The 12,460-nt window shown below is 39.8% G+C and overlaps 1 protein-coding gene across 8 annotated transcripts in view; it reads right to left on the bottom strand.

The window, feature by feature from the left end:
• ANKRD44 (ankyrin repeat domain 44) overlaps positions 1–12,460 on the bottom strand; it is a 343,412-nt gene that overhangs the window by 60,048 nt on the left and 270,904 nt on the right. For all 8 annotated transcript variants that reach the window (XM_049615941.1, XM_049615942.1, XM_049615943.1 and 5 more), the window contains one exon: positions 3,882–3,953. In XM_049615941.1, the coding sequence (XP_049471898.1) occupies positions 3,882–3,953 (72 nt within the window). The remainder of the gene's footprint in view (positions 1–3,881; positions 3,954–12,460) is intronic.

Raw genomic sequence — 12,460 nt, 5'->3', positions numbered from 1 at the left:
TTATGGTTAAATGCATGATTATGTCTTTGGGCAGGTATATGGTTCTTGGAGTACACACACACAAAAGTATATAATAAAGCTTTAAACTCTTTTAAGGAGGCTCAAGTAGGCAGGAAAGGAAACCTTTCTCATGTCAGCAGTACATGATGAAAATTGCCCTCTTTCTTTCTATTTCCATCCTAATCCAGGTATTTAGTAGGCAGTTTCACCAATAATTTCTGAAATAAATGAGGAAGGAATCACATAAAAGAACAAATATGTCGGTTCAAAAAGCATGTAATATTTTGGCTTTCAATAGATAACTCAGTTAAAGTCTTCACTAGAGGTAGCAATCAAACATTTTAAGTTTGTTTTATGAAATGTCTTTGTTAAAAAATGCATTAGGTAACTTTAAATATGTCTTAAATATGATTAATTTCTTTGAACTTTTTAGATAGGAACTGAGGGCAATGAGGAGAAAGAATCTGGCATCTCAACAGAATCCACGAAACAATGGGTCCATCTGGAAATCTTGACAGCTGGAGGCTTTCATTTGCATAGCCTTGTTTCTTGATTTAATTTTTTCAAGTGGATGAAATGTTTATGAAATTCACTGGGTTGGTAACCCTGGAGACTTGAGTCATTCAGCCAGGAAATAGTAACTCAACGCAGGTCAGGTTTCTTGTGACAGTCAAGGTTTGGGGGCATCTGGTGTGATTTCACTGCTAGAATGCATCCCCAGAAGAAATAATGTGCCTTGGGTTTTTATCAAGTTAATTGCCACCGAGGCCCCTGGAGAGGGTAATGGGCATACTTATAGGATTCTTGAAGCATATAAAAATTTTTAAAAAGGTGTTAGCAGGCAAGAATAACAGAGTTTTAGAATTAATCCACTGCTATCACCCTGGTCAAAGACATCATCACCATCATTACATCCTGGTTGTCTAGCTTCTGTTTTTCTTCCCTTACAATGTGTACCCCACACAGAAGCTGAAATAATCCTTTTCAAACAAAAGTCGTATCATATCATCTATCTCTTCAAATCCCTCCAAATGGTTTTCTAACTTGCTCAGAGTAACAGTTGAAGTTCTTACCGGGGAGTACAAGGCCCTCCCCTGATTCCTCACCTCCTCCACGACATGTCGGACACCATCGCCTACACCACTCCCTTTCTACTCTGCTCCAGCCATGTCGCCTCCCTGCTGTTCTGGGACCATGCCGAGCATGCTCTTAACCCAAGGACTCTGTACTTCTGCCCAGAACACTCTTCTGTCACATGATATCAACATGGGTAGCTCTTAAGGTCTCTTGTCCAAATGTGAGATTCTATGCTATGCAAAGTAGAGCTTCGCCTGTTGCCTCAGTGTTGTCTCACTGATCCCATTGGTAGTACTTCACACCATGTGTCATGTTAAACATTTACTTGCCTATTTCTCTCCTAGACTAGAAACTCTACAGAGGCTGGGCTTTGTTTATTGCAACCTCCCCAGCTCCCAGAACAGGTGCTTAGCATACACACAGTGAGTGTATGTCAAATGAAATAATGATATGTTAGCGTTAATGAGGATGAAGCTTAGCTGAAAGCACATATGTGCCAGGCACTGTTCTAACCACTTTAACGCATTAACACACGTCATCCCCACAATGGCCTTACGACAGAGGTACTGCTATTGTCCGCTTATTTAATTTTTTATTTTTTTTAATGTTTATTTTTGAGAGAGAGAGAGAGAGAGAGAGAGAGCAGGAGAGAGGCAGAGAGAGAGCGCAACACAGAATCTGAAACAGGCTCCAGGCTCCGAGCTGTCAGCACAGAGCCCGACCCAGGGCTCAAACTCACGGACCATGAGATCATGAACTGAGCCAAAGTTGGACGCTTAACCGAATGAGCCAGTCAGGCGCCCCTGTTATTGTCGCATATTATGGGTGAGGAAATTGAGACACAGGAAGTTCAGTTCTTGGCCAAGATCATACAACAAACAATTAAATAAATATACAAATTAGAAAGGGTGTGGGGGTCCTTAACTTACTGCTTTGAATTTACGGGTGGGAAAACCATGACCAGGCGAATTGCTAAAGGGAAGACTGGTGGCTGGGACCTCCTCTCTGGGTGTACTTCCGAGGCCCCTCCAAGTACAGAGCTGCCAGATGCCCCGTTCTCTCCAGGGATAACACAGCACCCTGACTTTACAGGACCCAGAAACTCACAGACCTTAGCAGAGCAACTGGCACACTGTAAGCACTCAACAATAATTCTTTGGGGGGAGAAAAAGAGAATGACAGCTGGCAGAATTTGGGAGAGCTAAGAAAGTCTCTTCTCAGATTACCGGCAGGTGTGGCAATGCAACCAGCCCCACTTACAAAGGGCATGAGAATTCTATCTGAGATAACCTCAGATAGTCCTCTTTAGGGTCAGCTAATTCTGCTGTGAACCCTCAGCTTTGGGGTAACTTCTCCAGGTGCACCAGGAGGTTGGGCAGAGATTCTAGGGAGCAGCCTTTAGGGCAACGTATACTAAGAGCCACATGGCATAAAGTTTTATACATACAAATATCCCACTGTCCATCTAACTTTTCTGCTCTAAGTCCACCTCCAGAACAAAGATTGATGCATATTTTAGCCTGATTTCAGGACTCAAAACGTGTGTGTGTGTGTGTGTATGCAGTGGATGTGTTGGTGGGTGTGGCAGAGGGTGGTGAGTGGGATCAATAGATGTGCTGGTGGATATGTGGGGAGGAGACTAGCAAGGAAGCGGGGGCTCCATGCAGTGTGATCAGTTCATCCCAATCCTTATGGGATGGTCTCATCCCCTCACCTTGCCTGATTACTTATGCATGCCCATCAACAAAGCCACTCCCCTTTGCTCTCCAAAACCTCCCTCTCAATTTTTCATCAGAATGACATCGAGAAAGTGCTTGTACATGGATGGTACTAAGTGAATGTCATAACAGTTAAACTCAGAGACCCAACTCCTTCCCAACCTTCTCAGCATTCAGCCTCCAGGTGCCTCCAACCATCATCATTGTGGCCATGGACTGAGGGCTCACAATGTGGTGACACCTTCTGTAGCTGAGCCTCTATTGCTCGGTGTGGCTGCCGGTTGGAGAGAGGCTCCTAAGGAATAGCTGTTGATTACCAACTGCTGGCAGGAGACCACGGTAGGGTGGTGGGTGAGTTTCCTGGCTCGGTCATCCCTATGGAGAATCTGGGGATCCTCACTCTGGGCTGCTGCATTTCCCTTCAATTGTTGGGATGTGGAGAGGAAGGTTTATGGGTGACAGAATAACTCTTCCTCCCTGCTCACAGATCTTAGCCAGTACAAGAATCAGAACTCATACCTCCTCTGAGACCCTGACTTCAAGCTCAGGCAGAAAGAGCAGAGCTGCAATAATGCACGTGCTTACCTTGCTCTCATGTTTGTGTTTAAATATCTCACACTTTTTTAATTGGGGTATTTGGTTTATTTTTTGGTAGGCTGTATACTCATGCATTGTCGGCTACAATCAAATCTTTAAGCCACAATGTTTTCAAATTTCCTCAATGTTTTAAAATTTAACTACTAGATAGCAATAATTTTAAAGATTTAAAAAATGTATAACAATCATTTATTAAGTATACTGTGGTAGAGGCTTTATGAATATTATCTCTTTTCCTTTGTCTTCATTTTACAGATGGGGAAACTGAGGCCCAGACAGGGTAAGTAATGTGTCTGAAGTCACCAGTGAGTGAAGCTGGGACTGGAATTTGAGGCAGTCTTTCTCTCTGCAGCCTGTGCCTTTACCCATGTACTGTTTTCAATATTTGTTATTATTGCATTATTATGCTCTCATTTTAAGAGAAGCCTAGTTCTAGGACACTTAGGTTCTTTTTGTAACAGTGGAAGCCACTCACAGCATCTCACTTACAGCTAAGTGGAGCGGACTCTTGGTAGCACCGGAATCTGATTCTTCAAAACCATTGTTGGTTCTTTCCAAAAGCTGTGGAGACAAAAAGAAAACAATAGTACATGAGTGAACTTTGCAGGAGGAATCCTCCTTTATGGATACCAACGTTGACATAAATGCAAAAGAGGTTTCAGAAATGTAAAAAAATCACACAACTTAGCAATATAAGAAACCTGGTGCAGCATATCTGAAACAAATAAGAAATCAGATGCAGCATATCTAACACAGATACTCTAAATATTTCAACTTCTAGATCATCTTAGCATTTGCTAATGAAAAAAGGCTTTCATACTTGAAAGATGCTCAGCCTCATGAATCCAGGAAAATAATTCATGTTTAATCCTCTTTTCACCCAGCAGATGGTAATAATGAAAAATTATAATAGCCGGTGTTCAACTATCAAACACACATTTACCAGAGATAAGTGTTAGAAAACACGTATAAAGTTCCCGTTCTCATGAAGCTTACATTCTAGAGAGGGGAAACATAGACAAACAAATAAATATAGAAATAAATATCTGGTAATGACATATGCTATAATGAAAATAAAATAGGGTGATGTGATACGGAATGATTGGGAAGTTACTTGACAGCTGATGATCAGGGAAGTCCTCTCTAAGGAGGTGACAATTAAAGTAAGGCCTGAATAATAAGGAGAATTAAACCAAGTAAAGGTGTGGCAGGAGAGTATTCTGGAGGAGGAAGTCATGGAGGAGGGAATGTAAATGTGTCAAGGGGAGATGGACATGGTGAGTTGAAGGAACAGAAAGGATAGTGTGACCAGGGAATCAGGAAAAAGACATTCTCAGGGATTCATGGTGGGAACAAATTGTTAAAACCTTTCTGGGCAATTTGTGCATACTTTTAACCCAAGGAATTAATTCCCAATAAATAATTAGACAAGTGCATAATGACGCATTTATAAAGAAAATTATTCAACAAATATTTGATGAATGATTACCAATGTGCCTAGACACTGAAGATTCAAAAATAAAATTAATAATGTATTAAAATATTCACTTCCCCAGGGCAGGGGGTAGGGTGGGTAACAATAGAAAAAAGTTACGCAGTTAATTAGAAAATGGTATGTGCCAAGGAGATAAATCAAACAGAGAGGGAGGGTTCAGAGAGCTGGAGGGGAGATCAGTTTGCAACTTAAATAGGGTGATCAGGGAGCGTCGTACTGGCTGAGCAAAGTCTTAAGGGTGATGAGACAGCCTTGTGGATATCTAGGGGAGGAGAGTTCCACTCAGAGGGGCCAGCAACTGCCAAGTTCCTCAGGGTTAAGTGTGCTTAAGAATATCCAGGATGCTGGAGCAGAGTGACCAAGGGTGAAAATGACAGGAAAGGAAATCAGAGAGATAGTGGCAGTGGGGGTGGGAGTGTCATCAAGAACCTTCTGGGTTGTTGTTAAGAATTTTGACTTTTCATCCTGAGATGGAATTTCACTGGAGTGTTTTGAGCAGAGTGATGACATGTTCTAACTTTTAGACTCTAGGGAGGGCACAGAGAGAGAGTGGGGCAATAGTTCAAGAGAGAAATAACAGTGGCTTAAACTAGTGGAGAGCAGTGGTGATGGAGAGAAATAGTTGGATTGTGGATATTTTTGGAGGTAGAATCAACAGGATTTCCTGATGGGATGACTGAATGGGAATGTAAAAGAAAAAGAGAAGTTAAAGATGACCCCCAGGATTTTGTCCTATTAAAATGGAAGGATGGCAGTTCCATGAACTAAGATGGAAAAGACATTGGTGGAATATATGTAGTGGGAAAGAACAGAAGTTTGGTTTCATAACAGAAATGTTATGTTTGAGATGTTTTTAAAGCATCCAAAAGTTCATGCTAACAAAGCAGCTGTTGGGTACATGGGTGTGGAGTTCAGGTATTTAAAGACATTAGACTGGATGAGATGTGAAAGACAGTAAAGTAAACAGAGATGACAGATAAGGAGAGAGTTGGAGAGATGGGGGGGGGGGAGCCAGCAGGGTGACAGACTGAGCAGATGAACTAGAAGGAACACGAGGAAGTGTGAGGTCTGGAAACTGAGTGAAGAAAAAGTTTCAACAAGAGAGTGAGTAACCGTGCCAGAAGTCCTGATAGGTCAAATAAAATGAGTTGTGAGAATTGACCACTGGGTTTGGCAACACAAGGCTATTAGTGACTCTGTGAAGAGCAGTTTAGCAAAACACTGTTTATATGAAAAAACTAGAAAAACAGATAGCAATAGAGATGGGTTAAATAAATTGAAGTGTTACAGGGACTTCTGGGGAAAATGGCAGAATAGGAAATTTCAAAGCTCACCTCATTCCATGAATACAACTAGAGAATATGCACATCAATGTAAAAAACCCAGAAAACGACCCTAAGATTGGCAGAACAGACTCTCCCCAGCTAAAGGTAGACAAGAGGCCACGTCAAAGAGGGTAGGAAGGGCAGAGATGTGGTTGGGAGCTAAACAGACCCATGCAACTTTCTAAGGAGGGACACCTAGGGCACAGAGAGGGGAGGGAAACAGACCCTTAGACCAAGCACCCCAGGCATGGGGAACTCACACAGGTTAGACAAATTCCCATAACATTTGGCTTTGAAAATTGGAGGGGCTTAATTTTGTGAGTTCTTACAATCAGTAGGGCTTAATAACTGGAACTTTATTATTGTTTTTAATGTTTTTTTATTTTGAGAGAGCGAGTGAGCACGTGCATGTGAGCAGGGAGGGGGCAGAGAGAGAGAGAGAGAGAATCCCAAGCAGGCTCTGTGTTGTCAGCACAGAGACTGAAGTGGGGCTTGATCTCACAAATTGCGAGATCATGACCTGAGTCAAAATCAGGAGTCAGATGCTCAAACGACCAAGCCACCCCAGTGCCCTCCAATGCCTGGAACTTTAAAAATCAGTGTGCTCAGTTCTGGGAAAGCCAGAAGAATGATAGAAACTGAGTCTCTGCCCTTAAAGAGACAGTACAAGAAACAGCCCAGCAGAGATACAGCATAGAAACAGCAGTTTGAAAAATGCCTGGGGTATATAGGAAGAAGATCAAAGTGTGCACTGGAGGGGCAGGGAGTCTTAGGAGACTTTTCCAAGAACAAAAGAGTTGGCAGGTACCGTTTTCCCTCCCCTGTCCCCTAGTTTAGACACATTGACCAACACCCCACCAACAGTTTCCACCTAACTTCCTAACAGTGCCCCTGCCCCCGCATTCTTCTGTGGACTTGCCCCCTTGAATACATCCTTGGCCAGAGTCCATCCAAAGTGGTGCCACAAGCCTGGCAGTGTGCAAGGATTCCTGATAGGAGGCAGCACCACCCCAAAGTGACTCCTGTCCTGGAGAAAGGGGAGGATAACCACCCACACCAGTCTGACTATGGCTCCAGCAATGGGACAGGAGCAGATAACGGGTTTGGCTGCCCTACTCACCAACAAAAGGTAGCTTCTCAGGGCACCAAAAAGAGAAAGTACCCTGCAGTTTGGTGCTATTGTATCTCTGACAAATGCCTGTTCTGACTCAACTCAAGCCCAAGGCAGCCCCAGACTGACCCACTAACAACACAAAGACCAAACCCTGCCCCAAACAGGCAAATAGAGCCATTGGAGATGACTGGACAGAAGGCAAAAGTGGCCCAACCACAACAGTTGGGTGCATATAACATACCCAGGAGATACCCCAAGGCACTAGGTTCTGGTGAAGAGGGGACATTGCACTGCAGGGCACTATAGGACCTGTTCTTCATCTACATCTTCTGCAGCTGACTTTTTTTAACACATAGAAACATACACAGAGAGCTAGACAAAATGAGGAGATAGAAGAGTATGTCCTAAATGAAGGAACAGGACCAAATCAGAGCAAGAGAGCTAAATGAAACGGAGATAAGTAATATGCCTGATAGAGAATTTAAAATAATAGTTATAAAAATTCTCACTGGACTTGAGAAAAGAGTGGAGGACCTCAGTAAGGCCCTCAACAAAGAGAAATAAAACATAAAAAAAAAGAATGAATCAGAGATAAACTTAATAACTGAAATAAAAAATACATTAGATGAAATAAAAACTAGACAAGAGGAAGCAGAAGAATGAATCAGTGACCTGGAGGACAGAGTAATGGTAAGCCAGCAAGATGAATAGGAGAGAGAAAAAATAATAAAAAATGAAAACAGACTTAGGGAATTCAGTGACACCATGAATGAAGCATAACAGCATTTACATCATATGGATCCCAGAAGAAAAGACAGGAAAGGGGGAAGAAAATTTATCTGAAGAAAGAGTAGCTGAAAACTTCCCTATTCCCTATTCCCTATTCTGGAAGAAACAAAAATCTAGATGCAGGAGGCACAGGGATTCCCCCAACAAAATATACCCAAGAAGGCCCATGGCAAAACACATAAAACCGTAAAGGGGCACCTGGGTGGCTCAGTCAGTTAAGCGTCTGATTTCATCAGGTTATGATTTCACAGTTTGTGAGTTCGAGCCCCATGTTGGGCTCTGTTCTGACAGCTCAGAGCCTGAAGCTTGCTTATGATTCTGTGTCTTTCTCTCTCTCTGCCCTTCCCCTGCTCTCACTCTGTCTCTCTGTCTCTCAAAAATAAAAAACATTAAAAACTTAAAAAAAAAAAACAGTAAAAAGCAGTGACAAAGAGAGAATTTTAAAAGCAACAAGAGAAACGAAAACAGTTACATAAAAGGGAAGTCCCATTAGGCTATCAGCAGATTTTTCAGTCGAAACTTTGTAGGCCAGAAGGGAATGGCATGATATATTCAAAGTGCTGAAAAAAACCTACAACCAAGAAACTGTCCAGCAAGGCTATCATTCAGAATAGAAGGACAAATAAAGAATTTCCCAGACAAACAAAAGTTAAAGAAATTCATCACCACTAAACTGGCCCTGCAAGAAATGTTAAAGGGGACTTTTTCAATGGAAAGGAAAGACCATAAATAGAAGTAAGAAAAGTAGGAAAGCACAAAAGCAGTAAAATTAGCTATATTTATAAAAATAAGTCCAGGGATTCACAAAATAAAAGGATGTAAAGTATGATGCCATATACCTAAAACATGGGGTTGGGAAGAGGAATAAAGAATGCGTCCAAACTTAAGCAACCATCAACCTAATACAGAATGCTATATGCAGAAGGTTTTATATATAAAAACCACAAATCAAAAACCAGTAATAGATATGCAAAAAAATAAAGAGAAAGGAATCCGAGTATATCACTAAAGAAATCCAGTAAACCGTGAGAGAAAAAAGCAAGAGAATAAAGGCACAGAGAAGAATTACAAAAACAACCATAAAACAAGTAACAAAATGGCAATAAGTGCATACCTATCAATAACCACTTTGAATGTAGATGGACTAAATGCTCCAATCAAACAACACAGGGTGACATAGTGGATAAAGAAGCAAGACCCACCTATATGCTGCTTAAAATACTCATTTCAGATCTAAAGACAGATGCAGATTGAAAGTGAAGGGATAGAAAACCATTTATCATGCAAATGGAAGTGGAAAGAAAACCAGTGTAGCAATACTTATATCAAACAAAATAGACTTTAAAACAAAGACTGTAACAAAAGACAAAGAAAGAAACTACATAATCAATCATACAGGGAATGATCCAACAGGAAGATATAACAACTATAAATAATTATGCACCCAACATGGAAGAACCCAAATACATAAAGCAGCTAATAACAAACATAAAGGAAGCAATAGATAGTAACACAATAACAGTAGGGGACTTTAACACCCCACTTACATTAATGCATAGAATATCCAACAGAAAATCAACAAGGAAACAGCGGCTTTGACACATTGGAGCAGATGGATCTAACAGACATATTCAGAACATTCCATCCTAAAACAAAAGGATATATATTCTTTTCAAGTGCATATAGAACATTCTCCAGAACAGATCACATATTAGGCCACAAAACAAGTCTCAACAAATTAAAAAAGATTGAAGTCACATTATGCATCTTTTCTGACCACGAAGTTATGAAATGAGAAAACCATAAGAAAAAATTTCTGGAAAGGACACAAATACATGGAAGTTAAATAACATGCTACTAAACAATGAATGGGTCAACCATGAAATCAAAGAGGAAATAAAAAAATACATGGAGGCAAATGAATATGAAAATGGTCCAAAACCTTTGGGATGCAGCAAAAGCTGTCCTAAGAGGGAAGGTTACAGCAATATAGGTCTACTTCAAGATGCAAGAAAAATCTCAAATAAACAACCTAACTTTACACCTAAAGGAGTAAGGAAAAGAAGAATAAACTAAGCCCAAAACCAGTAGAAAGAAGGAAATTATAAAGATTAGAGCAGAAATAAATGAAATAGAAACAAAACAAAACAAAAACACTATAGAACAGATTAATGAAACCTGGAGCTGGTTCTTTGAAAAGGTCAACAAAAAAACCTTTAACAAGAACCGCCCCCCCCCCCGAAAAAAAGGTAGAGAGAGAGAGAGAGAGAGAATCAGAAATGAAGGAGTAGAAATAATAACTGACACCACAGATACAATGAATTCTAAGAGAATATTATGAAAAATTATATGCTAACAACCTAGACAACCTAGAAAAAAATGGATAAATTTCTAGAAACATATAACTTTCTAAAAACTGAATCAGGAAGAAATAGAAAATTTGAACAGACCAATTATCAGCAATGAAAATGAAGTGGTAATCAAAAAACTCCCAACAAACAAAAGTCCAGGACCAGATGGTTTAACAAGTGAATTCTAACAAACATTTTAAGAAGAGTTAATACCTATTCTTCTCAAACTATCCTAAAAAACAAAAGAGGAAGAAAAGCTTCCAAATTCATTCTATGGGGCCAGCATTACCCTGATACAAAAACTAGACAAAGACAATACAAAAAAAAAAAAAAGAAGAAGAACTACAAGCCAATATCTCTGATGAACATAGATGCAAAACTCCTCAACAAAACATTGTAACTGAATTCAACAATGCATTTAAAAAAAATCATTCAGTGCAATCAAGTGGGATTTATTCCTGGGGTGTAAATGTGCTTCAATATTCACAAATCAATCAATGAGATACATCACATCAACAAGAGAAAGGATAAACCAATATGATCGTTTCAATGGATGCAAAAAAAGCACTTGAAAAGTACAGCATCTCTTCATGATAAAACCCTCAAAAAAGTAGGTTCAGAGGGAATATACCTCAATATAATAAAGACCACAAATGAAAAACCTATAGTTAATATCATACTCAATGGTGAAAAACTGATAGATTTTCCCCTAAGATCAGGAACAAGGCAAGGATGTCCACACTCAACCACTTTTATTCAACATAGTACTGGAAGTCCTAGCCACAGCAATCAGGAAAGAAAAAGAAATAAAAGACATCCAAACTGGTAAGGAAGAAATAAAACTTTTAAGCATTTGCAGATGACATGACACTATATGTAGAAAACCTTAAAGACTCCACCAAAAAACTGCTAGAACTGATAAATGAATTCAGTAAGGTTGAAGGATAAAAATCAATACACAGAAATCCACTGCATTTCTTTACACTAATAATAAGGTAGCAGAAACAGAAATTAAGATAAGAATCCCATTTACAATTGTACCAAAAAGGATATAATACCTGGGAATAAACTTAGCCAAGGAGGTAAAAGACCTATACTATGAAAACTACAAAACACTGATGAAAGAAATTGATGACAACACAGGGGTGTTTCGGTGACTCGGTTGAGCATTTGACTCTTGATTTTGGCTGAGGTCATGATCCCAGGTGTGGGATTGAGCCCTGTGTCAGGCTCTGCACTGAACATTGAGTCTACTTAAGATTCTTTCTCTCTCCCTCTGCTCCTCTCCCCTGCTTTCTCGCTCTCTCTCCAAAACAAAAATTAAAAAAGAAATTGAAGATGACACAAACAAATGGAAAGATATTCCGTGCTCATGGACTGGAAAAACAAATATTGTTAAAATGTCCATACCACTCAAAGCAATCTACACATTTATGCAATCTCTATCATTAAACCAATAGCATTTTTCACATAACTAGAACAAATAATCCTAAACTTTGTGTGGAACCATGAAAGACTCCAAATAACCAAAGCGATCTTGAAAAAGAACAAAACTGGAAGTATCACAATCCCAGATTTCAAGATATACTATGAAGTTGTAGTTATCAAAATGGTACGATGCTGACACAAAAACACATAGATCAATGGAACAGAATGGACATCCAAGAAGGAAACCCATGATTCTATGGTCAATTAATCTCCAAAAAAGGAGGCAAGAATATGCAATGGGAAAAAGTCTCTTCAACAAATGGTATTGGTAAAACTGGACAGCTACATGAGAAAGAATGAAGCTGGACCACTTTCTTACACCATACACAAAATATAAACTCAAAATGGATTAAGGACCTACATGAGAGACCTGAAACCATAAAAATCCTAGAAGACAGCACAGGCAGGAATTGTTCTGACACTAGTCGTAGAAACAATTTCCTAGATATGTCTCCTGAGATAAGAGAAACAAAAGCAAAAAATACACTGTTGGGACAGTATCAAAA

The sequence above is a fragment of the Panthera uncia genome (genome assembly GCF_023721935.1).
Source record: "Panthera uncia isolate 11264 chromosome C1 unlocalized genomic scaffold, Puncia_PCG_1.0 HiC_scaffold_3, whole genome shotgun sequence".
Classification (NCBI taxonomy): Eukaryota; Metazoa; Chordata; class Mammalia; order Carnivora; family Felidae; genus Panthera; species Panthera uncia.
This window is presented reverse-complemented; position numbering and strand designations above follow the sequence as displayed.